Genomic DNA, 27,790 nt, shown 5'->3' with positions numbered 1-27,790 from the left:
CAAACTCCGCAACAACATATCGTACAAGAATACCTTGCATGCCGTCAAAGAAAAATACAGTAGGTATACGGAATTTTATAGTAACGGTTCAAAAATAGATGTTTACGTGGAGACCTCAGTGGTACGAGGGAATTAGAAAGAAACAGCAAGACTTGCAGAAGTATAAATGGTGGAAAAAACAGCGCAAACTAAGACAGAAAACACAGAACAAGAGGGAAGCCACTACAAGCGTATCGCCCGCGCACCGTCAAGCCACTCCTCGGTTATGAGTCAGGGCACTCAAAACTGATCAAGGATGGTATCGCTGTTTCGTGCCTTAAGGCCGCCACATCTAGGTCGTGCCACCACCGTAGTGCGGAAAGTGTGTCTGAACAAGTGGTACGATTGAAAAGTAGTGGTTTTCCCGACCACGTCGTCTCCAGGACAGGAGAAAAAGTTCTGAGGTGGGTTAAGTCAGAGGCCAACGGAAGAGGCCGTGTTGACAGTGAGCGCCGTAGGCCGGCTGTCATTCCGTACGCTCACAGACTTTCCCGTGGGTTAAAGAGCGTGGCAAAAAGGTACGATGTTAGGGTGGTGTTCTCGGCACCTAAGAAGGTCGCTGCGATTTGCCCACAAGTGGACCAAAAAAAAAAAAGCCGCCGCGGTGGCTCAGTGGTTATGGTGCTCGGCTGCTGACCCGAAAGACGCGGGTTCGATCCCGGCCGCGGCGGTCGAATTTCTTTGGAGGAGAAATTCTAGAGGCCCGTGTACTGTGCGATGTCAGTGCACGTTAAAGAACCCCAGTAGGTCGAAATTTCCGGAGCCCTCCACTGCGGCGTCTCTCATAGCCTTAGTCTCTTTGGGACGTTAAACCCCATAAAACCAAACCAAAAACTGGCGGCTGGTATCCACAAGAATCGCAAGGCTTGTACAACAAAACATGTGTCGCCTTTCATTCCTTGCAAAAAGGGTGTTGTATATCGTTTGCCACTGTCTTGCGGTAAAGAGTATATCGGGCAAACGGGGCGCTGTGTAAACGTAAGGCTCTTTGAGCACCGCACCTTACTCGGCAGTGACTCGCGAGACAACCTTCCCGCACACTGCCGGGTTTGCAAATGCACACCCCTTTTCCCGAAAACCAATGTGCTTTTTCGCCACCAAGATAAGGTGACCCGGGAGCTGATGGAAGCGTTATTTATACGAAAAAACGGCAAACGGTGCGTCAGTGAACCTCCAGCGGCCTTGTCAGATTTGGAATTTAGGTACTTAAATAACCGGGTGCACACGCGCGCTGCTACTGTTTAGATCATCTTTCACGCCATGCATGTAATCTGTTTTTTTTCCCCTTATGACGTACGCAGTCGTGGGTGGTTACTGTATATATTCTGTCTGTTTTTTCTAATAAACCTTAGTTGCGAGTCAGCGCTTGTAGTGTCTCCCCTCTTGTTTTGTGTTTTCTGTCTTAGTTCGCGCTGTTTTTTCCACCATGAATTCACACCAACTAGCCCAAATGTCTGCTTTGCTTGCAGAAGTACTTGCTGTTGGGCTAGTTGGTTCATCATAAAAGTTTTGCGCATTTGTGCGCAATTAAACCGGACACCTGTTAGACGAGTTTTGCGCTTTGTTGATGATTTTTTTTTATTCTTTTTGATCCGCCTACCTTTTTTACGAAGCTGTTGTTGATGTTCTTAACGTTTTTAGAGACAATTCCCAAGGCCTCGACCAAATATTTAGGGGAATCCCCCAAGGTGGAGTAGATTTGTAATAAGGGAGTAATTACTCATTGACGTCCACCCGAGCGCAGCCATACGGCCACAAAGGAAAGCTATACAGCTTTCACAGAAACTTCGTAGTTAAAGAAAAACTGCCTCAAGGGGGCAAGATCCGGTTTCTGGACGTTCAGTTTGATTTCTCTAGTGTTGATCATGTGTTTTGGGTGTATGACCTCCGCTCCAAGAAAAGTCTCATGCCGTTCAGCTGTGCTCATTCTAAACTGGTGAAACGAAGTATTGCCATGACGTGCTTATACGCCGTTCTCTCAAAATCATGTGATCACTGTGTGCAGGCTGGCTTTGATAAGCAGCTTCAGAGATTGAACAAAGTTGGCTATCCCCGCCTTGTGATTGCGAAACTTTGCTGCAGAAGACAAAACTCACTTCGAGCGGTGATCTACCGAGCAAGCAGCGCGATAAGAGGCCTGTGGCGGTAATTCCGTACATGCACAAAATAGCGCACAACATCAAAAGGATAGGGGGTCGGTATGAAGTGACTGTGGTGTTTTCAGCACCTTGTAAGCTTGGAATGATTTGCTCCATGATGAACAAACGACCCCCAAGGTGCGCTATGAAGCATATGCAGCGTTACACTTAACGTAGAACCGAGGTCATCTATGAGATACCGCTCAAGTGTGGGCGTATCTACATTGGGCAAACAGGCCGTTGTTTCAATAAGAGAGCGAAGGAACACAAACGGACAATGAAAGGCAATGAAAGGAAGAACCTCCCTGATCACTGCAGAGATTGTGAAGATTGCAGACCGATGCTGAAAGAGACAAAGTTATCGAAGCATTTTACATAGAGAAAGGTGGGCCCGGGTGCATAAGCACTTCGTCAGTTAATTAAACTTAACGGCGGCGAACTGGATTTTTTAGATGGTCATGTGTAGTTCAAGTCATTCTATCTTGTTATCGTGTTGATAATTTTTTCACGCCTTGTTCTGTGAGTAGCATTTCACTGGCTTTTATGCATAAATATGATCTCTATCTGTACTTATCTTTTCTTTCTTGTTTTCTTATCCTGGCTATGATAACGCACTGATGACGATAATGGGCTGGCGTGTAAAGGTGGTATTTCCCGCAATAAAGTCAGTTGGTAGTAGGCACTCTTTCTGTCTCCGTGTCTTCCTGTGTTTGTTCCTTTGCGCCATTCAAAAATTTTAGTAAGACTTCCACTGTGCGCATCCATTTTCAATTCCGAATGCGGTACCATTTGTGTAGCTGTAGAAAAAATAGTAAACGAGAACCTCACGCACAGTACCATTTAAACAGGCTCCCTTAGCGTGCTTAGCTCTTCAGTCTAGAAATGCAATCACTCCGTTACTTGGAGACATCATAAAAAAATAGTTATAGTCATCTATCTCGCCCATTATGACCGACTGATAGAAGTGCAGCTCTCTTCGTCAGCTGCCGTGAAGGTTTTCAGGTTCGTGGACGATTACCTAATTTTTTTGGTCAGTAACGAATGTACTTTTCATAGCTCAGTTTCAGAAGTGCTCCACGTGTTTGAACGGTACCTCTCGCCCCTCATTTCGACCCATGAGGTATGCACCCGAGAATGGGTCTTCGCGCTTTCTTGACTTCAAGCTATCGACGGCACAAAATCACCTGTGTTGGTTGTGTGAGTCAAGAGGGGGCAAGTCTTTGTTGCCTTACAGTTCAGCTCACTCTAAGATTGTTAAGAGTGGCATTGTGAACCTCTGTTTCACAAATGCCTTAATGAAGTCCTGTGTCCACTCTATGGACCATAGCCTGAAAGAGCAGAATCGGCGGCAGATAAAAACTGCCTACCCCGAGCACCTGCTGATCTCAGTAGCCGGCTCCCTCTTGAGGAAACTCAAAGGAAGCCAAGTGAGTGCCGCCCCAGACCACCAACACAAAGTCGCTGTGGTGCCGTACCTGCATGGTCTCTCTCACAGGCTCAAAACAATTGGACAAAAGGCAGGTGTCCGAGTGGTGTTCTCGGCGCCCGACAAGCTATCCAAGCTTTGTCGCAGAGTGAATGCCCCGGCTGTGAGAGAGCCAGCCTGCCCTGTTAGGCACCAAGCACCCTTCGTTCCTTGCGAGGTTGGTGTAGATTATAAGATTGCCTTGAGCTGTGGGAAGGCCTACATGAGGAAAACCGGACGTCGCCTCAATGAGCGTCTTATGGAGCACTCAAATAATGTTTCTAACACCGTCAAGAATAACCTGGGTGTTCACTGCTTAAAGTGCCCCTCCTGTTCCTGTTAGCCTTTCCTTCATGAATGCTCTGTCATCGCGAGATATGCGCATCAAATCACTCGCGAAATCATACAAGCCGCCCACATTCTAAAGCTAGGTGAAAATTGTGTTAGCATACCCTCGATAGCGCTAACGAAACGTGAGTTAGACTATTTGAGCCAGGCATAGAGTAACTTTAATGTGTAGGATTCCGAAATACGTCCGTTAGCCTTTTCTACCTTTTGGACAAAGTTGTTTACTGTCCTCTGCTTTTAATGCCCCTTTTAGTTCTTTTATCGCTCTTAAATTTCTTCCTATTTTAATGCTCTTTTTGGCTTTTTAGTGCATTTGTTCACATATTGTCATCTCGTAGTGTTTTTTGTTTCTCTTGCATTGTCTGTTTGCGTCATCCTTAAAAGGATGACGCAAACCGACAATGCAAGAGAAACAACAAGTAGAGGGGTGATTAAAATGATGACGCTTAAAAGCGTCATCATTTTAATCACCCCTCCACTTGTCTTTTTTATCATGCTTAGTTTTCATTTTTTCTTCCCTTCAAGGGTCACCCCTGCCATTTTGTGTCTTTTCAATTTTAGTATGTTATCTTTCGGTCACGTGCAGACTCAGCAGCTGTTACCAATATCCTCCCGCCCACTTTTCGAACATATATATGTCGCTCCACAATAAAATAATCAGTTCAAGTCAGCGCTGTATCCTCTTGTCTTTCTTCGTCCTTGTCTTAGGAGTGCTCTGTGTTTTCCCCAAGATGAACTACCAACTAGCCGGCTGTTCCATCCTTGCTAGTTATAGCCACAGCTCAAGGACAAAACATCAAACTTTGCTGGGTCCCGAGTCATGTCGGAATAAAAGGCAACGAAAAAGCAGATTTGTGCGCCGCTGAAGCTCGTGGCAACGAAATAAAAAATGGAAATATATTTTTTAAGGATTGCATGTATATAGAAAAACGGAAATTAAGAAATAAATGGTGGTCGGCTTGGAACAGCGAAGCGAGTTACAAACTACATTTGTTAAAGCCGGTTTTAGGTGAATGGAAATTACGTGTGCACCAGGAACGTTTCAAGGAAGTGATTCTCTGTGGTCTCCGAATAGGTTTGGTTGGTTTATTGGGGTTTAACGTCCCAAAGCGACTGAGGCTATGAGAGACGCCGTAGTGAAGGGCTCCGGAAATTTCGACCACCTGGGGTTCTTTAACGTGCCCTGACATTGCACAGCACACGGGCCTCTAGAATTTCGCCTTCAAGAAATTCAGCCGCCGCGGCCGGGATCGAACCCGCGTCTTTCGGGTCAGCAGCCGAGCGCCGTAGCCACTGAGCCACCGCGGCGGGGGCGAATAGGAAACTCACACCTTACGCACGATAAGACAAACCTGTTTGCGAGAATGTGGAGGTGATCTTACGGTTAACCACATCTTATGTAAAACTGGAAAAACAAACAAAAATGTGCTTCATTGAACTTCATAAAGAATACGTTCCGTTTCATCCAACACTGGTTTTAGGAGATAATCCAATCGTTCACGTCTTGCATTTCTTGGTTTTTAGGAGAAGCAGGATTTCTCAAGAAACTCTAAACTGTGACAACCTGCTTTGCTGGTTTTTTGGTAGATGTCAGAAACTATCTCATTCCTCAGGAGAAGGCTGAATTCTTTTTCTTTGTACAAAAGCTAGCGCAAAACACGACACTCACAAGAAATGTGGACAGGACAAGCGCGTTGTCCTGTCCACCTTTCTTGTGAGTGTCGTGTTTTGCGCTAACTTTTGTACGAAGAATAATGTACCAGCTAGCCCAGCAACAAGTGTTACTGAATTCTTTATTTGGTTCGTTGGTAGCCTCGACTTCCTTGCCCAGCAACGATAGCTGCTGAGGTTACCCAACCCTTTTAAGGCGGAAGCCTTTAATACCTCATCGTTGTAAGCAGGAGTTGTCGACAGATATGTCACGCTTTTCAATTGGTCGAAATGGTCACGACGTCACAGTGCGTGAATTTTGAACGGGGCCAATTGTACTTTTATTAGTCACCATGCAACCAAAGTAAGTGAAACTGAGTTTAGTTAATTAGTTAATTAACCAACTAGCCTAATTAACCTTTCTAGTCAAACCAGACATAAGTAAAACCGAGTAGGAAATTAGTCGAGTTGGGGAATCGAACCAGGGTCTTCGGGTGCGTGACGAGCACGCTAACCACTCCGCCATGCCAGCTCGATGGTTTGGAATGAACAAAGGCGCGTCTAGTGAATACGGTGCCTTCGTTCACTCCCATCATCCTTCCTTCCCTTACGGCGAGGTTCAGGTGTGCACCAAGGTATGCGGGATAGATACATTTCCTTTCTTCAAAAACCAATTTACCGACGAGCAAGGCGTTACCGAACAGACGATGAAGTTCAGTGGGCTCCCTGACAGCGTTGCAAGACTCTGTCGCGTTCCACTCTTCAAGGCGAAGCTTAACATCTTAATCACACATCAGTGACACAAGCGGCAGCACCTGGCTTAAGGCTTTCGCCTCACCGCACTTTAGGTCAGCAAAGTGCCCCCTGAGCTTTAAGCTTTTACTAGCAGGCATTTCTAAAATTTCTTTTCGTTGTGATCACTAGATAGGACTAACATCTTAAGCCCTCTACATCAACGATGATTTTCCACATCTCGGCAATGCAGTGAAATACTTTTCGTATATACATTGTGCTTGGCGCATGCTGAACTCAGTTCCCTCTGTACCATAAAACACAACACACAACGCTATTGTGTGTTGGACGCTGCAAGGGAATTCCTGAACGCTGCGTGTTGTCAAGACAAGTAAACTACGTATTGTTTCACGAGAGAATACATTCGTACGTCCCGAAAATTGAGGCAGAAATAACTGATATCAATGCTTCCACGTTTTTGCCTGTTTAATTTGCAATGAAAGTATCACATGAACTTTAGAACTATATCAGTTCGAAACCAGCAAAGCAGTGCATGCCGGTGATATGGAAAACGTAAAGGCCATATAGTTAACAAGCTGAGGACGCATATTTCAAGGAATCTGTCATTAGAGACCTTTGTTTACATTCTGTTCACATACAACGGTTAGGGAAAAATCTGTCCTTCGTTGTAATGTAGTGCGCAAGCGCAGCTGTCACCGGTCGTGCAATGTAATTGCACCGAAATTGTAGTCGCAACTGAGAGCACATATAAAAATCAGGAATTCTGAAAAATGTACATTAGAAATGCGAAGATACAGCTTGATGAAAGGTAAAAAAGCGTCGCTGGAAACAAAGCGCACTGCGTGCATACATAAAACCCCACAAGAGGATATTTAAGTGTACAAATAAGTCGCTGAAGAAATTACATATCTAGGCAAAAGAGGCTGTACATAATGCGCCAAAGAAGGCAAATAAACATGTTGCGCAATCGTAGATAGTAGTAGTTAGAACTCGTCCTGTCTCCTTCTATGTCTTTGTCATAGTTTTATTGCGCTAGTCTTTCAATTAGCTATGATACACCAACTCGCCCAGCTTTCCGCCTTGATAACAGATAGTAAACTTTACGCATAGAAAGACAGACGATCCAGGTAAGAACAAAACTATGATTGCAGAAATCATGATACCTACGTGGGCCACACTCTTCGCGGTGGCTGAGTGGCTAAGGCGCTCGTCTACCAAGCCGGAGTGTCCGGGTTCGAATCCGACCCCAGCGGCTGCGTTTCGATGAAGGCGAAACGGCAAAGGCGCCCGCGTACTGGGCGATGTCAGTGCACGTTAAAGAAACCCAGGCGGCTGAAATTATTCCTGAGCCCCAGAATACGGTACCTCTTTCTTCCTATCTTCTTTCACTCCTTCCTTTATCTCTTGCCTTTCTGCGCGGTTCGGCTGTCCACCGAGATCAGTGAGACATTTACTGTATCATTTCGTTTCAACAAAAGCAATTTTCAATTTGGGCCATGCTGCGGTCGCGACAGCACCATATGTGTAGAATAATAGAGCAGGAACGTACAAATCAATACGAAAATGTGTATTTTACCTTCCTGCACAGCGACAACAGTTATTCTGCACCCGCAATTAAAGGAGGGCATTGCTCTGGTTCAACAAACAAGTAAAAGCAGCTAGCTAAACAGGAAAGGAAAAGACAAACGAAAGCCACAGATGATGCAGCAAGTTGAACTGCCCGAGTGTATTTGTTTGAAAACACCGCGTTGGCCGGGCTTTCTATGAGCAAGGTCAGTGAAAATTGGTTATTGATGAAAGTTGCTTTTGAGAGAAGGAAATTACGCAGTAGCTGTCTCACATATCCCCGTGGGCACCCCCGAGCCACGCCGTTGTCGCGAATCGGGGGGACGCGTCCCCGACGGCTGGAGGGGAACGCTTTCGCGTGCAGGTTCGAAGAAAACAAACGAATCAAACAAAACAAAACGAAGCCGTGTTTATATTTTAAAGGAAAGGAGCCCATAGAAGAAACAAGAACAGCGAGGAAAACACACACTATTTTTTTTTATTCGAGCTGTTTGCCATCAGGCATAATGAAAAAGGAAAGAAAGTTATAAAAACGAGTGCAAACAAGCCTCGCTTAAAAAGCGGCAGAAGTTCGTGATATAGCGATTATCTAGAGTCCACTTGGTATAGTCGTCTGCAACGTCCCATCGCAGGCCAACCTTTCTTAGTAAACGTCGTCTCACAGAAGCTGTAGCCGGGCAAGTCCACAGCAAGTGTTTTTCATCACACTGGTCGGGCGCAGCACCACAATGGGGACACTTGTCTGTCACTTCGTAACGTTTGTCACGCCACCGATGACGCACACAAGGAGTCAGAGCCGCTCCTGCCCGAATCCGGCGCACAGATACCTCCTCCTCCCGAGTGAGACTCCGGGGGAGAGGGTACGAACACGGAGGAATTAGAGCGCGTGTTCGCTGACGCAAAGACTGTTTCTCGGAAACATGGGACAGGAACGGATCTGAGGGAAGAGGGGAAGGTGGCGGGATATCGGATGTGTCAAGGTGTGTCATTGCATCCACATGAATATTATGCGGATCCTGGGCATGCCCGCGAATCCAGTGTATACGCACAGGACAGGGGTATTTTGTGCAAAGTTGGTGAATGGATTGTGTAACTTGGAATGTGCGCCGGACAGCCTTAAGCTGCTTAAGGGCGGCAAGGGAGTCGGTGTAAATGTGTACAATATCGAAAGTAGGTACGAGTGGAAGGGAAGCAATGGCATTGTGTATCGCCTGAAGCTCCAAGGCCAGGGGGGAGCAAGTATCCGTGCTATATGTAGCGCGGGAGTTGAGATGAGGATGTGAGGGACTGTAAACTGCAGTAACTCCCTGCACTGCTGTGTGTGATGCATCGGTGTATATTATGCACCCTGAAGAAAGATGGGCGGCTGATATCGGCGTCGAAGCAGAGGGGCGATTGTCTGTGAGCTGACAGTATGACCATGGGGGAAGAGTCTGTAAACGATGAAGCTGAAGCGACATCTTGCGTGCTCTGTTTGCCTCACGCTGGTCGATAAGTTCACTCAATGTATTAAGTTGAGCGTACTCTTGCAGAATGGGTATGGGTGTGATACGCGGAAGATAAGTTATGGCGCGCATAGCCTCCCGATTGATTGATTCAAGGGAGTCCCACTGTCGTCGGGTGAGGTGATGAAATTGCGCTTGGTACACTATCCGCGGCTGAAGGATGGAGCGCACGAGCTGACGGGCAGTATCAAAACGCGCTCCGCCAGAGCGCATAGCTATGCGTCGAATCAGACCAAGAGTAGCGTGAGCCGATTTACGGGTCGCGTTTAGCCACGGAGTCCCAGTCCCAGATGTATGAAGTAGAAGACCTAGCACACGCACGCTTTCAACTTGAGGAATTGGAGAATTGTCTACCTTAAAGGTAAAAGGTGCTGCTTTCCGTAAGCCACTTCTGTTGCCAATGCGAATAAAACAAGATTTATTACACGAGAGGGTCAGACCCAAAGGGGGTAGTCGTGATGTTAAGGCATCCAGCGCTTGCTGAAGCGCCGACTGTTGCACAGACGCATCTGGATTACAGGACCACAAGGTTATGTCGTCGGCGTACGCAAGGACGCGCACAGAAGGAATTTTCTCTAGGGCTCGGACAAGAGGTATAAAAGTTACATTAAATAATGTGGGGGCGAGGACGGAGCCCTGGGGTACACTGCGGTTGGAGGTAAAGTGACCAAAAGGCTTCCCATGGATACGTACACTGAAGGTTCTGTTTGTTAAAAATGAGTGAATTGAAAGGAGAAAGCGATGCGGGAGACCGAGATCTTGAAGGGTGCCAAGAATAGAAGAGTGTAGGACGTTGTCATATGCCTTTGTGATGTCAGTCGCGATCACCGTACGAACAAGATGACTATGGGGAGAATGGTTTAGTACGTCCGCAGCCAAAACAGCCAGGCCGTCTTCTGTTTCAATGTGAGGGCGGAACCCAATTTGAGATTCTGGATAACAATCATTCGATTCCAGCCACCACGACAAGCGAGCTGCTAGAATGTGTTCATAAAGCTTGCAGATAGTAGGCGTAAGTGAAATAGGGCGGAGGGCCGAAAGAGAAACCGGCGGCTGACCTGATTTGGGGATTGGGACAACGATGGAATGTTTCCACTCTGCAGGAATAACTCCAGTATGCCACACCTCATTGAATGTATCAAGGAGGGACTGTAGAGCAGGTCCTTCCAAGTTGCGAAACAACGAGTTAGGTACACCGTCATGCCCGGGAGCAGTGCTTGTTTTGAGGCGATCTATGGAGGCCAGCAATTCTGCCGCGGTAAAATCTGAAGTAACCTCATCAGGGGGCTCCGAAATCGATAATATGGGAGAAGGGGTAGGGAGGCAGTCATGATGTGGGAAAAACTGACGGGCTGCTTGTTGTGCAAATGAAGTTTCATCCACATTCAGAGCCAAGCGAATGCTCTCGGTATAATCAGCTACTTGAGAAGTGCGTTCCATGGCGTGAAATACCCGCCAAAGATGTCTATTACCCTGTGTAGAGGAGAGGCGGGCACACCATGCAGCCCAGCGTTGTCTGCTAAGTCGCTTTGAGTAGCGCCGCGCACGTGCAGTAGCCCGATGAAGAGCTAGAAGAGCTGAAGGGTCGTCGGGATTACGAGAAGCATAATGATCCGCCCTGCGACGAAGAGCCCAGAGATTAAGGAGATGCATGTCCGGGTTCGGATCATCCTCATTTACAGTAGTGGCGAATGTATGAGTCGACAAAACAGCTGAGAGGGTAGACAGAACAGTAGATGGGTTCAGCGTAGACAACCTATTATCTGCGCGTACGGAATCCCATGATGTAAAGCGCACGCTGCGGCGTATTTTACGGAGACGCGAAGTTGTGATGGAGATTAAAATAGGGCTGTGATCACTGCCCCAAGTGTCTGGTTCAACATTCCAACGAGGGTAGCCGGGCCCTAACCACCAAGACAAATCAGGCGAAAACGGACCACCCCGAGGGCGCGTTGAAGTTTGCGGTTGATTTAGTAGTTGAAATGAATGATCTAGAAAGGTGCCATGAATGTGAGCACCCCGGGAGGAATCCAAAGGGTAGCCCCACGATGTGTGAGCGCCGTTGAAATCTCCGCCAACTAAAATAGGGGTGCCCGAGTAGTTATTACGGAGAAAACGAATCCAACCTAGGTTGGGAGACACTGTTCCCGGACGACCATAGAAAGATACAAGTATCAGTGGTGTATGTGCAGGTTTTACGAGAAGGCCAACGACCTCCTGGCGAGTGTTGCACCACCGTGAAAGATCGATCGGTGTATGGGGAACCGAACGATGAAGATAAATTGCATAAATTGCACACTAGAAACGCGTACAACACTAGGGATAAAAAGGACAGTGTTCACCGCCTACAAAGCGTCCCAGATGGTGCGGGAATGCCTTGCAGGTAGCACGGACGCGGGTTGGCGAGTTGCGATGCGTCGCTGGCGTTGCGTTCTGGGAGGCGGTGGTAGAGCGGCAGGAGATGAGGAACGGAGCTGGATACGGGAGACGCTGACGAACTCCCGTCAGCCGCCCCCAAGAACTGAGCAGCTGCAGCAGGAAAACTGTAGCCAGGTCCTGTCGACGGCGTTCCGCAAACACCGTAAGCTCGTGCAGCCTATCCCAGGAAGCCGTGGAAGCCAAGTGGCGATCGCAGTAGGTCTGCGTCGTTGGTTCAAGGGTGGTCAACGGCAGCACAGACCCGAAGTCTGACGGATGGGACTCCTGAGCTCGGATGGGACTCCCTGCGTTATCCGACTCCAGGTGCATAGTGGTTGCCACGAAATCCAGCCTGAGTTCACAACTTTCGCGCCGAAATGTGTTCTCGAGTGTGAAAACGACATTGCAAACAAAATCCAGAATTACTTCCGGCGCCAGTGATTGTTTTGGTCGGCGGTGCCTGACAGTACGAAAAAATACTTCGGGAGGAGGAGGGGGGGGGGGGGTGAAGCTCTATAAGCCGCCCCCCTGGCTACGCCCTCTGATATACTTACATTTGTAGGGTTTAGTGTCATCAGCCACCGCAAACAGCGATCTTGCACTTGGTTCAAGTCTGCGTGTAGGGAATCTCGGTCAGAAGGGTCCGTTACTATTCGAATGGCAAATAACGCAATCAACTGCGAAGAGGCGGGCGGATATGAGAAGATAGGTGCTGGGGGAGTCGTTAATGTGTATGAGGAATAACAAGGGTCCTGGGACGGAGCCCTGCGGGACGCCGGAGGCGGCTGGAAGCCAGAGGACTGGTTATTAATGAAGTCTGATTGAGAGCGATGCGTGAGAAATTCTGCAATCCACAGTACTATGTCGGATGCAGGTTCAACTGTGCATTTAAGAAGCAAGCGATGATGAGGCAGTTTGCGTAATGTAAGAAAATAGGTTAATGTCAAGTAGTGTGGAGTTCGCGAAGGAATATGGCTAGCTGAGTTTCGCTTGGAAAGTTTATGCGGAATCCATGCGGCGACGGATACAACAAGTTATTGAAATCTAAAAATTGCATGACTTGGAAAATTGCATGACGACAAGTTGCAAGAGTTGGCAGGGAAGGCTCGTAAGTGAAATCAATCAATCAATCAATCAATCAATTAATTAATTAATCAAACCTTTGAGAAGGAGGAGCACGGGACTAAACGCTCGGAGAGCTTGACGAAGTCCCGACCTCTTACTAGTCGGCAAACAGCAAGATGACGGCCAGTCATAGATCAAAGTTACAAAAACAGACAAGTATCGAAGGGTATGCAACAATACACACTCAAAGATGCAAACACAAAAGAAACGCAACCAAAAATGCCGGTACAAATAATTAACAGTATAAACAGAAGCTGTCGCTAACAAAAATGGAATTCTTATTTTAGTCCTGGAAAAAAAAAGCAAGCTGCAGAAAAAACAAACTAGGCGATAATCAGGCGCCTGTCCGTTGTCTCCTCGTCTCTTTTTGTGTCGTGAAATCATTTGCGCCTAGGTAAGTTTTTCCCAAGTTTCAAGATGAAAAATCAACTAGCCCGTCAACATGCCTTACTGAATTAAGAGAGGTGCTGACAGTACTTGTTTTGTGGACAGGAACGGCTTTCCCCACCTTTCAATCTTCTCGTAGGAGAGCGATTGCGAGAACAAAAAACAGAGAAACTCTCTGAACAGGCTAGTTTTTAAAAACTTTTGAATTAATATCAACTATGCCACTGGCCGAGGAATTCCTCATTTTGTCAATTACGCACGCCATTCCGCCATTACTACAGCTTCCATAGCTGCAGTAATATAATTGGTAAAGCAGTTCTTAGAAGACAGCGCAAAAAGGACCGAGACGACACAGAACTGGACGGTACAGGCGCTAACTTGCAACTTTATTTTTGAAAAGCCACCACCTCAAGCATATAGGAGCCGACCACCGCTATGATTCGATGAGCATGCGCAAAGAAGACCGCTATAAAAGATAGCATGTGGAAAATAAGAAGAAAAGAAAATAAAAAAGAGAAAAGCATGGTGCCGGCGATATAAACGAACTGAAAAGAGACACCGCGGGTTGAAACATAATTAGTGGAAAAGTGCGCATTTTTTAAGGGTGTCTTAAAAGTTTAGAGCCCAACAAATAACGCGGCATAAATTAAGAGGTAAAAAATGCAGATCGAGTAAAAAAGATGAAGGTACTGTACAAAGCTCCACGCTAAGACAAACATGTGATGAAGGAAGGCGGGGTGACAATGGGTAATTACATTTATTAGCATGGCAAGGGAAGTAAAAGCTACCAGAAATTGGACTGAAAACCAACACGAGGCGGGAAACTATATCTTCTGAACTAGAGAATTGAATAAAAACAAAAAGTATAAAGATATAAAACTAATAAAAATAAATAAATAGAAAGACAGACAGAAAAAACCGAAAAAAACGGGAAGTATGAAAACAGGAGTTGAAAGGGCTACACGCTAAAACAACGAAGTGGAGTGGGAGAGAAGAAATGACCATTGGCGGAGGGGAAACGCAATTATGAGAAGGGTGAATAGCAAATGAAGTAAAAGCTAATAAAACGCGAAAGAATAAGAGCAAGACAACGGGAAGGAAAAGCGAAACCATTCCAGTTCATAACAACAGGAAAAGATTGCTTGCAGAAAGCACTCGTTGAGGACATGGTTCACACCGATAGGTAGCCATCCAGAAATTTATTCCGACTGTCGACTAAATGAATAGAAAGCGTGCTTACGGACTCCTGCCGAGCCTTTCTTATAAAATACGCCTCCATGACTTCACGCTCTGTTTTTCCTTTAGCATCCGTTCTCTTGCTCTGTTTCACATGCTTTGCAATGGTCGGCTAGGTTACTTCCTGATTTGTTGCGCACGCATAATCTATGTTCTCTCGCCCTCTTATTGAAGCATCTTCCTGTCTGCCCAATGTAATGACGCCCGCAGCTGATAGGGGTTCTGTACGCAACGTTCGCCGTACATTCCGTGAACTTCGCTTAATGTTTCGTCGTGCAGTCATCTCGTTTTTTCGTTTTCTTAGTGCAGACCTTAAAAGGTTAAGCTGAGGTTTCCACTGAGTCAAATGCTTTCTCGTAATCAATGAAGGCTATATATAAGGGTTGGTTGTATTCTGCCCATTTCTCTACCACCTGACTAATAGTGTGAAAGTGGTCTATTGTGGAGTATCCCTTACGAAAGCCTGCCTGATCATTTGGTTGGCTGAAGTCTAAGGTTGTCCTGACTCTATTGCGATTACCTTAGTAAATACCTTGTAGGCAGCAGGCAATGAGCTGATCGGTCTGTAATTCTTCAAGTCCTTGATGTCTCCTTTCTTAAGAATTAAGATAATGTTAGCATTTTTCCAAGCCCTAGGTACGCTCGAGGTCACAAGGCATTGCGTATGCAGGGTGGCTAGTTTTTCGAGCCCAATCTCTCCTCCAACAAATCTACTGTTTCCTGATCCTCACCAGCTGCTTTCCCCTTTTGCATTGCTCCTCAGGCTTTCTTTACTTCCTCCTTCGTTACTCCTTCGCATTGCTGTGCTCTACTGCCTCTCTCAGTAACATTCTGATTGCAATCGCTACTGCATAGATTTGTGTAGAACTCTTCGGCTACTTCAACTATCTTATCCATAGTGCTAATGACATTGCCCTCTTTGTCTTTTAATGAATACATCTGGTTTTTACCTCTGCCTTGTTTTCTCTTCGCTGCTTTTAGGCTACCTCCGTTCTTTAGAGCATGCTCGATTTTCTCCATTGTGAACTTTCTTATGTCGGCTACCTTGCGCTTATTTATTTATTTATTTATTTATTTATTTATTTATTTATTTATTTGCCGCACTTTTCGCCTGCCACGTGAGGCGACGCGGCACGGGAGCACTGGCAATATGCAAACGGTGCACGACATAATCGAGTTTATTATCCGGCGACTTTCAGCGAGGCCGTTGTGCCCGATGGGTTATGACCGCCTTCGGCTAGTGCAAGAACTTCACGTGAGATTTTCTCAAACCGCGAAACGATGAAGCAGGCTTCAGTAAAGCAGCCAGCATTGCTACGAACTGTTCATCTGCATGCCTGGCATGCCTGCGCAGTAAAGAGGGAATACGTGCATAGACAGCAGGTCCGATGTGGTCTTGACAAGCCACTATCTGGAACCGTAGCTCCGGGGCTAGCTGCGAGACACGAATTACGACTCAGTAAAACACGGTGCGGGGCTGGTTGGTGATACATTTTCTTCTCTTCAAATTTAAACAGCGCTAACTTTTCAGACGAATGCACAGATAGACATCGCCCGTCCTGCCATGTCTATCTGGGTATTCGTCTGAAATGTTAGCGCTGTTTAAATTTAAAGAAAAGAAACACGAATTACGAACGTGCGTAGCCGCAGTACTACGACCTCATGGAGGATCTCCCCACTCGACCAAAGTCATTGCCTTCTAGCATCGGTCACACTGAAAATGACCGCGCTATTCTTGCGCGACCACATAGATCACTGTCGCGAACATGTCCTTCATGAGCAGCAGCATTGGCACAAGGCTTCATTCAGTTTGTGCTGTGGTTACTGCAGTGGGTTCGTGCTCCAACCAGCCGCCACCACACGAATACAGTGGGGCACCGCTGCGGCGCACGCAACATGCGCACGAAGGAGAGCGGCAGAGCAGCAAGGAAAGTCTTCTGTCCTCGTTCCGTACCGCTGTTGTGAATCTGTTTATTAAACAATTCTGAACTCGCTCCAGAATAGCACAGTGGGTTCCGGCTTGAGGGTCCCTACAGCACAGGCATACTCCGTGGTTGATCTGATGTTAGTAAAATATAAAAGCCCCTTATCCTTTTGAGCAGCATCCCTAAAATTGCTTTTTAAAAATTTTTACACTCTCGACGCCTTTGTTGCTATGTACTCAAACTGTTTTCTCCAGGTCAGGTCAGCCGAAAAGTAAATACGACGATATTTATAATCCAACATTTTGATAAAAGCTGCTCATTTAAAACATATTCTGAGTCAATAGGAGTGTGCCTGCGCGTAAAGAAAACACAGCAGCATTTAGCCCAATTCAAAGACATGCTCCATTTTTCGCACAATTGTTGAATGTGCACGACTGCCACGCGCTACTGCGCATGCGCGAGGAGGGCGTATCGTGCGTATATAGTGCGCGGGACATGCGGTTGATGTAGTGCGCTCTACATGGCGGTTAAAGAGAGTCGGGCCGCTGCCAGTCGGTGGAGAAGACTGGAAAACCTCAATACCTCAGACACCGAGGTTGTCGCTTGACAGTTAGCCCCTTACGCTACGTACATCCTGGCATAGCAGAGCTAAACCGCTGCCAGTTTTTTTTTTAAGTGACTCATATTCGCTACGTGAAAGAGGCTATATGTCAAGCGATTGGGGTGATGTGTCCGACTGGCGCTTTGCGAAAACACTCAGCAGTGCACCGGCGCTTTCCTATGTCCTTGTTTCTGTCCGTCGTATTTCGCGCTGTTTTACAAGAGTGCATCTGTACCAACTCGCCCAACTGAACGTTCTGCGTGTGCCGCCAGAGAGTGCCGCTAAAAGGTACCGGTAAAATCGCCGGTAAAAGGAATAGGCCAGAGGTAGTTTATTTAGGGAGAGGGGACAAATGCAGACAAGAAAACCAGAATCTAGTCAAGTGCCTCAATGACGACACAAAGCAGTTTGGAGACGGTGCTGTTATTGTTCTGCTTTGTGACAGGAATGGTCACATCGATGATCTGGATCGATACACAGATTGTAACGGGAAGTTAATGTTAGACTTCTGTGAGCGGCACTACCTAGCTATCGTCAATAAAAAAACTAAATGTGAGGGCCAAATCACGTTGGAATTCCGTAACAGGCAGACTACCATTGACTACTGCCTACTATCGCAGAGAATCTATAGCAATAGTAAGGTGGAAAGTTGGGCGAGTTGAATCTTATTCATGATGAAGTTTAGCGCCAAAAACGAGGACTAAGTAGGAGAGAAGACACAACACGAGCACTTTTTCGCAACTAAAACTTTAATGGAAGAACACATGACACATATACCCATCTCGTGAAGTAAATCAAAAAAGAAGAAACATATATGATATCGTCAAGATATACCTTTGAGGGTGATACATCTGAAGAGTGCTGAGGGTGCAAAAGGTACATAAAAGGTGCAAAAAAGGTTGATCTTGACGATATCATGTATGTTTCTTCTTTTTTGATTTACTTCACGAGATGGGTATATATGTCATGTGTTCTTCCATTAAAGTTTTAGTTGCGAAAAAAGCGCTCGTGTTGTGTCTTCTCTCCTACTTACTCCTCGTTTTTGGCGCTAAACTTCATCATGGATCTATAGCAAGCTCGCAATTATGGAAATAGACGAGGAAGGGAAGGACAGCCTAGGAAGTGATCATAAACGTATTAGTCTACAGTTGGGAGCCCTGATCGAAAGAGAAATGCAGAGAAGTCAAAGAGAGAACGCAAAATTAAACGGCGAACATATAGCGCTAATCGCAGACGACACAGAGGAAGCAATCGAAAAACACCCTATGGAAAAGTGGGATTACTATCAGAACTACTCATCAGTACAAAAATGAAACAAGTAAAAGGAGTAAACCGCTGGAGAGGAAAGAGGAAGCCACGAAGCTAGTGCAATAAGGAAATTAAGGAGGCCATCGAACAACGGCGGGTGGCTTCAAGGGAACACATTGAAGCAAAGAGGGCGGAGTTATCTGAAGAGGAAATAGGCGAAAAATGGGAATCTTATCGACAAAAGAAACAGCAAGTTCAGGTCCTCGTCCAGGCTAAAATAAAGCAGTCCTCTGATCTGTGGCTGGCTGAAGTTCGCGATGCAAATAAAGGGGGGCCATGAGAATTCTGGAACCATATTTATCTTTTTATTTATTCAACATACCTTTAAAGGCCCTCATTCGAGGGTATTACATAGGGGGGGGTCACATGTAACAGGAACATTGTTAACAAGCAAATGAACAATAAATAGGCTAAATAAAACATGGGAAGATAATTAAGCACCAGAGAATAAAGAAACAGGCTAATAGAAAGCAATATAGTAATAGGTTTAGGAAAACAATAAGGCACAACAGAACGCAATCACATAAATTTCCATCAACAGTATATTTTAAATGCCAACGTCGCTGCGGATGAGATCGAGAAATGTGGAGGCGTTAGATTCAGTGGCTATGTGTGCTGGTAGGTCGTTCCACTCTGTGATAGTGCGTGGTATGAATTACTCCGCAAATGCAGATGAACGACACGCGATGCGCTTAACTTTGTGCGGATGGTCGAGCCGTGGAAAGAAGGCTGATGGTGATAGGAAAAAATCGTGGTGGAGCGATGGATGGTGATACAGTTTATGCAAAAGAGCTAGTCGTGATAATTTGCGGCGGAAAGACAGGTCTTCTAATTCGGCACGATTTTTAGGGCAGTGACACTGGTAGTATGTGAGTAGTCTAAAAAAATAAAACGCGCAGCACGGTTCTGCAAGGACTCAATGTTTGCTATGAGATAGGCTTGTTCAGGATCCCAGATGGCTGATGCATATTCAATCTTCGGACGAATGAGTTTGAGGAACGCAAGTTTCTTCAGGTGGGGGGGAGCCTGTGTGAGGCCGCGTGAGCGGCTGGCGGATGTTTAAGTTATATTAATGTGGTTATGCCATGTTAAGTCAGATTGCAGATGAACTCCAAGGTAGCAAGGTAGCAAGTAGCAAGTTCGACAGAGTTTTTATTTAGAAAATGAGGTGTGGGAATACGAGCGCTGCGAGTGAAAGACAAAAACTTAGTTTTGGAAGTATTAAGTGGCATAAGCCAAGCCGTGCACCATGCGGTTACTACATCAAGGTCAGTTTGCAAACATTGTTGGTCAGTGATAGATGAAATATTTCGGTATATTACGCAGTCATCGGCAAAGAGCCTAATTCGAGAAGACACAGAGTTTGGCAGATAATTAATATATATTAAATAAAGGAGTGGGCCAAGGACGCTCCCCTGTGGTACCCGAGAAGTGACTTTAGAGTGAGTGGAGTTGTAGTTATTAATGGAGGTGAACTGAAGCCTAGCGCGGAGGAAGTCCGCAATCCAAGTAACAACAATAGGGTGTATATTCAACTGAGTAGTTTCAGTATAAGCCTATGATGAGGAACACGGTCGAAAACTTTTGAAGAATCGAGAAAAACGGCATCAATTTGTCCGCCAGCATCAATGGATGAATGCAAATCATGACCGAAACCAGCGAGTTGTGTGTCACAAGAGAAGCCCTTGCGAAAACCGTGCTGGTATTTGAAAATTATGTTGTTGTTTTCCAGGTACTTAAATATATGCCTATGAATGACGTGTTCCAGAAGTTTGCAGAAAGTATTCGTTAGTGAGATAGGGTGATAATTAAGTGGAGAAGAACGATCACCGGTTTTGAAGATCGGTATAACTTTGGCAACACGCCAGTCATCAGGTATGAGACCAGAATACAATGATTGAGAGAACATGGCAGTTATTATTGAACAAATGGAGTGCGATGTGCTTTTAAGTATTTTATGATTGAAGCCATGTTGGTCAGAACTGGTAGAAATCTTAAGATTATTTAGTAGGCATAATATACCAGTTTGACTAACAAATATTTCGGACATTGATGTGTTAGGAAAATTAATTAAGCAGGGCGCTGACGAGGCGTCTTCATTAGTGAATACGGAAGAGGACGCGTCGTTAAATAGCTGAACACAGGGGGCTTCACGAACTGGAATCCCATCATTATCAGTACGAATTATATCGGGATTGTTAATTGGGTTTGTCACTTTCCAGAATCGGCGCGGATTATTTGCTAACATGGATGATAAGTCCTTAAAGAAAAAGTGGCGCCTGGTTGACTTAAGAGACATTTGGTAAAGCTTGTCGCATTCCTTATATTTTTTCCACGCCCTCGAAAGATTGTTCTTATCTGCTTGCCTGTAAAGGCGCTTCTTTTTATTATTTAGTCGACGAAGCTGTTGGTTGAACCGAGATGCACATTTATTCTCTTTGATTGTAACTACAGGGACGAAGTTATTGATAAGAAAAGTGTCCAATTTTCTTCAACAGAGCGAGATAAGAAATCATCCAGAAACTCCAGAGAAAAAAGATGCAGTTTGTTATTAATAGTCACATAGTCGCCTTTATTGTAGCATCGGATTTGTTTTGTTCTTAGGTTCTTTTTCTTGAATGAGCAGGACAGATTGCCAATTATAATGGCATATCGGAAAGCCCATCCAGGTGATTGAGGTCGGAGCAGATGTCGGGATCGGTTGACAACACAAGATCCAAAATGTTAGCAGTACTAGTAGAGGATCGCGTAGGCAGATGAACGAGCTGCGTTAAGGAAAAATCAAGACAGGAGTGGAGAAAAGCATGAGCTTCAGTGTTACTGGGAGGGACGGCTAATAAGTTCCAGTCAATGGTTGGAAAGTTAGTCGCCGAAGATGATCAACTTACTGTTGGGAAAAAGCGTACACACCTCACTCAGAATTCGAGAAAATTCTTGCGAATAGCCACCCACTAGGTCAGGGGACGATAAAAAACACCAATTATAATGTTACTTTAGAAAGATGGGATGCGCACATGAGACAATCACAAGAAAGAAGACGGGACGGGCGCCCGTCCCGTCTTCTTTCTTGTGATTGTCTCATGTGCGCATCCCATCTTTCTAAAGCAATATGAACCAACTTGCCCAACAACGCATCCTGCTGAATTATAATGTTAGTTGCCCCTCACCGCACTGAGACGCACTGATAGCCGCCTCTTCCTCGGGTCCCCAATGCCACTTCACACCTTTCCTTAACAGCGCTGTTAAGGGGGCTTGCAGAGCTGCGCAATCTGGGATAAACTGTCGATAAAAGTTCACCAGCCCCAGAAAGCGTCTTAGTCCGCCTATATCTGCCGGCGACGGGAACTGCAAAATAGCCCGCAGCTTACTTTCGCACGGCAGAAGGCGTCCTTTGTCTAGCGTAAACCCCAACAATGTTATTCGGGTCGCCGCTATCTGGGTCTTGTTCGGGTTCAGAGTGATTCCCGCAGACCTCAGCCTTTCCAGTACATCCCTGAGATGGCGTAAGTGCTCATCAAAGGTTTCCGAATACACGACAATGTCATCCAGGTAAGCAAGAGCGTGGTGCCACCTTGCATCGCCTAGGACACGGTCCATCAGACGCTGGTACGTCGCGGGCGCGCCGACCAGGCCGAACGGCATTCGGGTAAACTGGAAAAGTCCCCTGTGACAAGTGAAGGCAGTTTTCTCTCGGTCACTGGGGGTCATCTCCACCTGAAAGTATCCTCTGCTAGCATCGAGCGTAGTGAAGTACTTCGCTCCACCAACATTGGACACTATCGAGGGAATGCTCGGAAGTGAGTATGCGTCCTTCCGTGTCACCTTGTTCAGGCGTCGATAGTCCACACAAAGGCGGGTTGTTCCATCCTTTTTGGGCACCAGCACCACTGGAAACCCCCAGGGGCTGTTTGATCGTTCCACAACGCCTGTATCGAGAAGCTCGTCCAGTGCGTTATCGAGCGCTTTCCTCTTAGCCAAGCTGACTGGCCGAGGATTGCACTTCCATGGAACAGCGTCGCCTGTCTCAATTTTGTGCCTAACCAGCGTAGTGCAGCCAGGCCGCTCCGTGAATACGGCGTCGTACTCGTTTAGGAGCAGAGACAAACGCGCTTTTTCCTTCCCCGACAAGCTGTCTGAGTTGTCCAGCAGCGGGTGGGGAGGCCTGCATGCCGCCGCGGCACAGAATGCAACCGCAGGGGGGACAGGGGGTCGCGCGGGAGGGGAGAGGTTCCCTTCCGCGCTTTTCTTCTCGGCGAGGTCGACAGGCTGGTAGCTCAGCCGGGCCGAAGGCGTTTCGAGGCTCTATTTCGGGCGATCGTTGCGTACGTCTGCGCGCGAAGCATCGGAAAGCGAATGTGCTTTCGACGCTTTTTGGGGTTGAACGAAAGGTTTCAGGGTGCCACATGCTCGCTCCCTATATCCTCCGTTGCAGACGTCAATAACAATGCCCGTCTTGGCGAGGAAGTCTCTACCAAGAATAATTGGAACCGACAGGCCGGGGAGGTGAGCGAAGCGCTGGCGCCTCACTCTTTTCTCCCACCGCACCACAAGCCGCGCGGCACCGCTCGCGTGTGCAGTGCCGCTGGCTAATCGGAACGTGAGGTTGCTCGCTCGCAGTCGGAGTCCGTTCCGACGGAGATGCTCACATACCTCGTCGCCAAACAGGGATGCGCTCGCTCCTGTGTCTAGCAATGCCATGAACTTACATTGTGCCACTGTAAGCTCAATAAGAGGTACTGGCGTGTCGCTGGGTGGTTCCAAACGACAAGCCAGCGGGGCTAGGAGTTCGTGTGACTCACTGAGCACCGCTGTTGACGCCGCCGGTTGCGAAGCGTTGCTCACCGGCGGCTGCGTTCGTTTCCCGAAAGCGCGTGCTCTCGGTTCACGGGGCCTCTGCACTCCCGGGCGTAGTGCCCTCGTTGGTTGCACCGGTAGCAGAGGGTATTCGGCCGTTGCCGGGCGGGGCAGTTGTCGCCTCGCGCCGGCTGACCGTTCCTCCCTGCCGGGCGAACCGTCGCAGATGCCCTTTGGTCTAGCGTCCTCGGGTCGGCATGTCGGTCCCGATTCTGCATACCTTGGCCACGCGCAGCGTGTGCTGACCGCATAGCATACGTGTACGGGTCGAGAGCTCGGTCTGATAGTTCCCAACCGTCTCTCAACTGCCCGTCACTGAACGCAACCATTTCGGCTCCCCGGGAACGGTTTCGAAAAGTGTCTCCGTTCCAGGCGCATCGCGGCTCAAGTGCCTGCGACGCTGGCGGGGGTGGCCGATACGCGCGGGAGGCGAGTATGTCCGCCTGTATGCGCTTGGCTGCCGAGGCGAGTTCGTCCAAGTCCCTGAACGGTAGGCCTCGTAGGTAGGCTGCGAAGGTAGGGTGCGCTTGTCGCGTAACACGCTCTACCTTCTCGCCGTTCGAAGCTGAGGGGTCTGCAAAACGATAGAGTTCATCCATCGCCCTCACGTACTCAAGCAACGATTCGTCCGGATGCTGAGTACGCAGCTCCAACTCGCGCCGCAGACGACGGTCGTAATCTGCGGGCAAGAACTCCTCGCGAAACCTCGCTCGGAACTCCTCCATCGTGCGAGACCGATAGCCAGTAAGGCGGAACCAGCGGGCAGCCTGATCAGTCAGTGAGATTGGCACGACACGCGCCAGAATCTCGCCATCGGAAAGCCCTGTCGCCTGCTGGTAGGTCAGCATGCGCTCAAGGTACTCGTTGGCACTGACAAGATCGTGATAGCCGCCGTAGCTGGGAAGGTCCACCCTTAGCCTCGGACTCGCCGCTGGAGCGGGTGTTTGCAGGTTGTTCTGCACGATACCCGTGAGGCTCTCTATGAGGCGCAAGGCATTGCGCAACACAGCCTCTTGGGCCTGGCCAGGTAGTTCTGGCTGAGCGGCCCCGTGGGATGAGCAAGATTGCACATGTCGCGCCATGCTCTCCCTACTTGGCGGCATAGCGCTTGGCGAGAAGTGCCTAGCGTCGCCGCTCGTCTGAGCCGGTGTGTCGTGTGAAGCACCGCTCGGCTCAAACGATATAAGATCACAGGGGCTAGTGTCAGCCTCTGGGAACACACCTGCAGTAGTCGTTACTGCCGTGCCAAGATGTTGCTGCTGAGAAGCCGTATTGGACAACCACAGCAGGGACTGGATGTCAATCCCGCTCGCCGCCATGGCTAGTCTGTGTGTCGGCAGTCGCTCACACAGACACTCGGTTTGTCACACCTCTGACCCCACGTTGGGCGCCAAGAATATGGGGGTTATTCTTGCAATAACGCTCAAAGGGCTAGAAGCAGTTGTCGCTCTCTAGCACCAGCGTGCCAGCCCTAGCAGTCAGAGCTGTGACCCCCAACCCGCGGTGCGGTGAGTCGCAACCACGGCGGGTTCGGGCCAGAGGGGACAAACACGAGTATGCTACTCGGAGGAGCGTTTATTGCTCCCGAGCAATACAATGCAGTAGCAACAATACAACCGCCGTAACGAGGGCGAGTGTTCCGCTCGCGTACGGGGGTGAAAAACACAAAGGGCAGAGCGCACGCAAAAATGTGGGGGAAGAAGGTTCCGCTCACCTCGCGTGGTTCCTCGCTCACGGCCCGCGGCGGTCAAGTCACACACGGTGGCCGGGCGATAAGGGCAGCGGTCTCCGTGGCAGATCTCTGATCCGTGCGTGTGCACGGCTCCCGCCAGAGACGAGCGAGCCTCGGGAGAAACGCGCCTTCTTCCCGGGCTGTGGAGAGGAGGTCTCTCCGTTGTGAAAGGGGAAAGAGGGAAAGTCCCTGCAGCGGCGTCGCGGCGGGGCGAGAAAGGAAGCGGGGGCGGCGTGAGTGCCCTCCCTCGCAAACCTCCCGAACGGCGCGCGCATAGCATCGCGTGATAATTACGCGCGGCCGTTACAATGGGGCAGGGGATTCATGTGTATCCCCACAACGTGCAGCGTGTTACATGGAGAGACGGACCCGTCACAGCAGCCAGGACGACGAAATTCTAGAGGCCCGTGTACTGTGCGGTGTCAGTGCACGTTAAAGAACCCCAGGTGGTAGAAATTTCCGGAGCCCTTCACTACGGCGTCCCTGATAGCCTCAGTTGCTTTGGGACGTTAAACCCCATTAACCAAACCAAACGAGGATGCGTCCCTGATAGCCTCAGTTGCTTTGGGACGTTAAACCCCATTAACCAAACCAAACGAGGATACTGACTTTCAGTAGCGCCTTTCGTCGTGCGCACGCTGACTGGCCTGCAGACGCTCGCGCGGGTGGCTACTTGGTGCCACCTCAAACACGGTTGCACACACAGGCACCGCTTGGAGGAGGGCGCGCGAGCGGCGCCAATCTTCGGAGAGAGAGCCAGATTTCGGGAAGCGACATGTTTACGCAAAAAGCGTACTGGCGCTAAAAGACGAAGACAAAACACACAACACACAGGACTGGTTCAGGTGTGGTGTTTTGTCTTCGTCTTTTAGAGCCAGTACGCTTTTTGCGTAAACATGTCATGCTACAACCAACTAGCTCAAATCAAAGTGTTTCGGGAAGCGAGTTACACACTCCACTGCCTTGTGTGAATAAGCACTTCCTCTCGCTCGGTGTGCGCCACCAACCGACCAGAGCAACTCGCGTCGTCTTCGCGACCAGAGTGAACGCGTTTTAACACGACATTGGCTAATTTAAGCCTATCGCTTAAACTCGACGGCACGACAATATTTCCGCAATTCTGTAGTAAAAATTGGCTGTGGTTTAGCTCTGGTTAAAGCTGCAGGATTGCGAAAGCAACATCTGCGCGTAGCCATTTACTGTTGCGTGAGCTACACTGCCCACAGTCTCGCCGTTTCGCGTGCTCTTGCACGACCATGCTGCGCATGCGCGGGGAGAAAGTGACGTCACTACGCACAGCCGGTGGGCCTCGCCCCGCCCGCTCTCCTTCCTTTCCTCAAAATGATCGGAGTGTAAAATGTTGACAACGCCAACGCCAATGAACACAGCGAACGCCAATGACCTATGGCTTCAGCGACGCGTTTCTGCCAACGCATGCAGCGCACACCTGTCACTGCCGCCACTAGCCTGAAGCATGGTTGAGGTGTCCACTGTTCCAAGAGGCCAGTTATGCGCCCTCCCTCTGGTTCATGTGTCCACCCAGATGTGGACACCTCGCTCTCACCTCACGCTACGTATATCCTGGCATAGCAGAGCTAAGCCACTGCCAGTTTTATATGCACCACAAACCACGCAGATGGCGATGCGCAATCGCTATTGCGCATCAGAGAGGGAGAGAGAGGGAGACTGTTGGCGAGGCGATGGAGAGCGCGCGGCGGCGTCGGCAGCTCCGGCGGCGGCCCCAGCGCGCCAGCTGTGCGTCGTGTGACGTCACCCGCTCCTAGCGCAGGCGCAGCTTGGCCTTTCTAGAGCTTCGCGAAATGGTTCCGCGACTAGCGAAGTGTTGCTTTTGCAACAAAAAACAGAATTTCCCTTGACAGGGATCTGTCGCACGGCCCATCTCTCGGCAGGGCGTGAGTCAATACAAATACCTTGGTCTTATTTTCAAACCCAACATGGCGTGGTCCAAACATATAGACTTATTAACCTCAAAGACACTTATAAAGTTAAGATACCTACGTCCCAAAATAAAAGCTGCTCATAAAGATACGAAACTACTAATGTATAAATAACTAATCCGTCCGCTGCTTGAATACGTCTCTCCTCTCTGAAACCCGCATAAACAACGCGACATTCGCCAAATCGAGGCAGTGCAGAAGAAAGCCGTTCGTTTCATATGCCACAGGCTTTGTAAGAAATTTTCGCCTGCACACAACTTTCATCACCGGTCCTGCAAACACTATCAGCTCGAAGTAGGACTGAGTCTTTAAAATTTCTACATTACATATTAACTCTCCTTTCCAATCTGTGCAAATGATTACCTAATCTGCTGTATACCATCTAAATATAGAAGTCACCACAGCCTAAACATCACGCCTTATTTTGCCTGCGCGGACATTTTTAAACAGTTTCTTTGGGTGTGTAGTCGAATGTGGGAATTGTTTACCTGGTTCTACTCACTCTCTTCCTTTAGAGCTGTTCTTAGCCTTTTTTCTTGCATTCCATATTGCCTTAGCTGTTTGCCATTGCTGTGCTTCTTGTTTCTCTACATTGTTTTTGTTCACACCCACCCCTGCAATAGCCCAGTAGAGTTGCGGTATGTATAAATAAATAAACAAATTGATTAACGAGGGAAGGCGCATCGCGGGAAAGCAAACCGAAGGTGATGATTGCGCACAAAGTCTAGGGCGGGCCTCGAACATTACCGCGCTGACTTCTCAATTTGTGAAACGTATAAAAA

The 27,790-nt window shown here is 48.0% G+C and overlaps 1 protein-coding gene across 1 annotated transcript; it reads right to left on the bottom strand.

The window, feature by feature from the left end:
* Positions 1–15,944: 15,944 nt before the first annotated feature.
* LOC149345845 (uncharacterized) lies at positions 15,945–24,474 on the bottom strand. Its single transcript, XM_089541209.1, has 2 exons — positions 23,539–24,474; positions 15,945–15,976 (listed from the first exon to the last, which is right to left on the bottom strand). The coding sequence occupies exons 1-2, from the start codon at positions 24,419–24,421 to the stop codon at positions 15,945–15,947; spliced, it is 915 nt and encodes a 304-aa protein (XP_089397335.1). The 5' UTR covers positions 24,422–24,474.
* Positions 24,475–27,790: the final 3,316 nt, after the last annotated feature.

Source organism: Amblyomma mixtum, chromosome 4, assembly GCF_055824585.1.
Source record: "Amblyomma mixtum isolate Tamu chromosome 4, ASM5582458v1, whole genome shotgun sequence".
In the NCBI taxonomy this organism is placed as follows: Eukaryota; Metazoa; Arthropoda; class Arachnida; order Ixodida; family Ixodidae; genus Amblyomma; species Amblyomma mixtum.
Note: the sequence above shows the minus strand (reverse complement) of the source record. Positions and strands in the feature narration are given on the sequence as shown.

Excerpts from the sequence above, each read along its gene's own strand:
- LOC149345845 (XM_089541209.1), bottom strand. The coding sequence starts at position 24,421 with ATGCCGCCAAGTAGGGAGAGCATGGCGCGACATGTGCAATCTTGCTCA. Across the intron at positions 15,977-23,538 it reads ACACGCTGCGCGTGGCCAAG|GCATGCCAGGCATGCAGATG; the intron begins GTATGCAGAATC and ends TTTACTGCGCAG.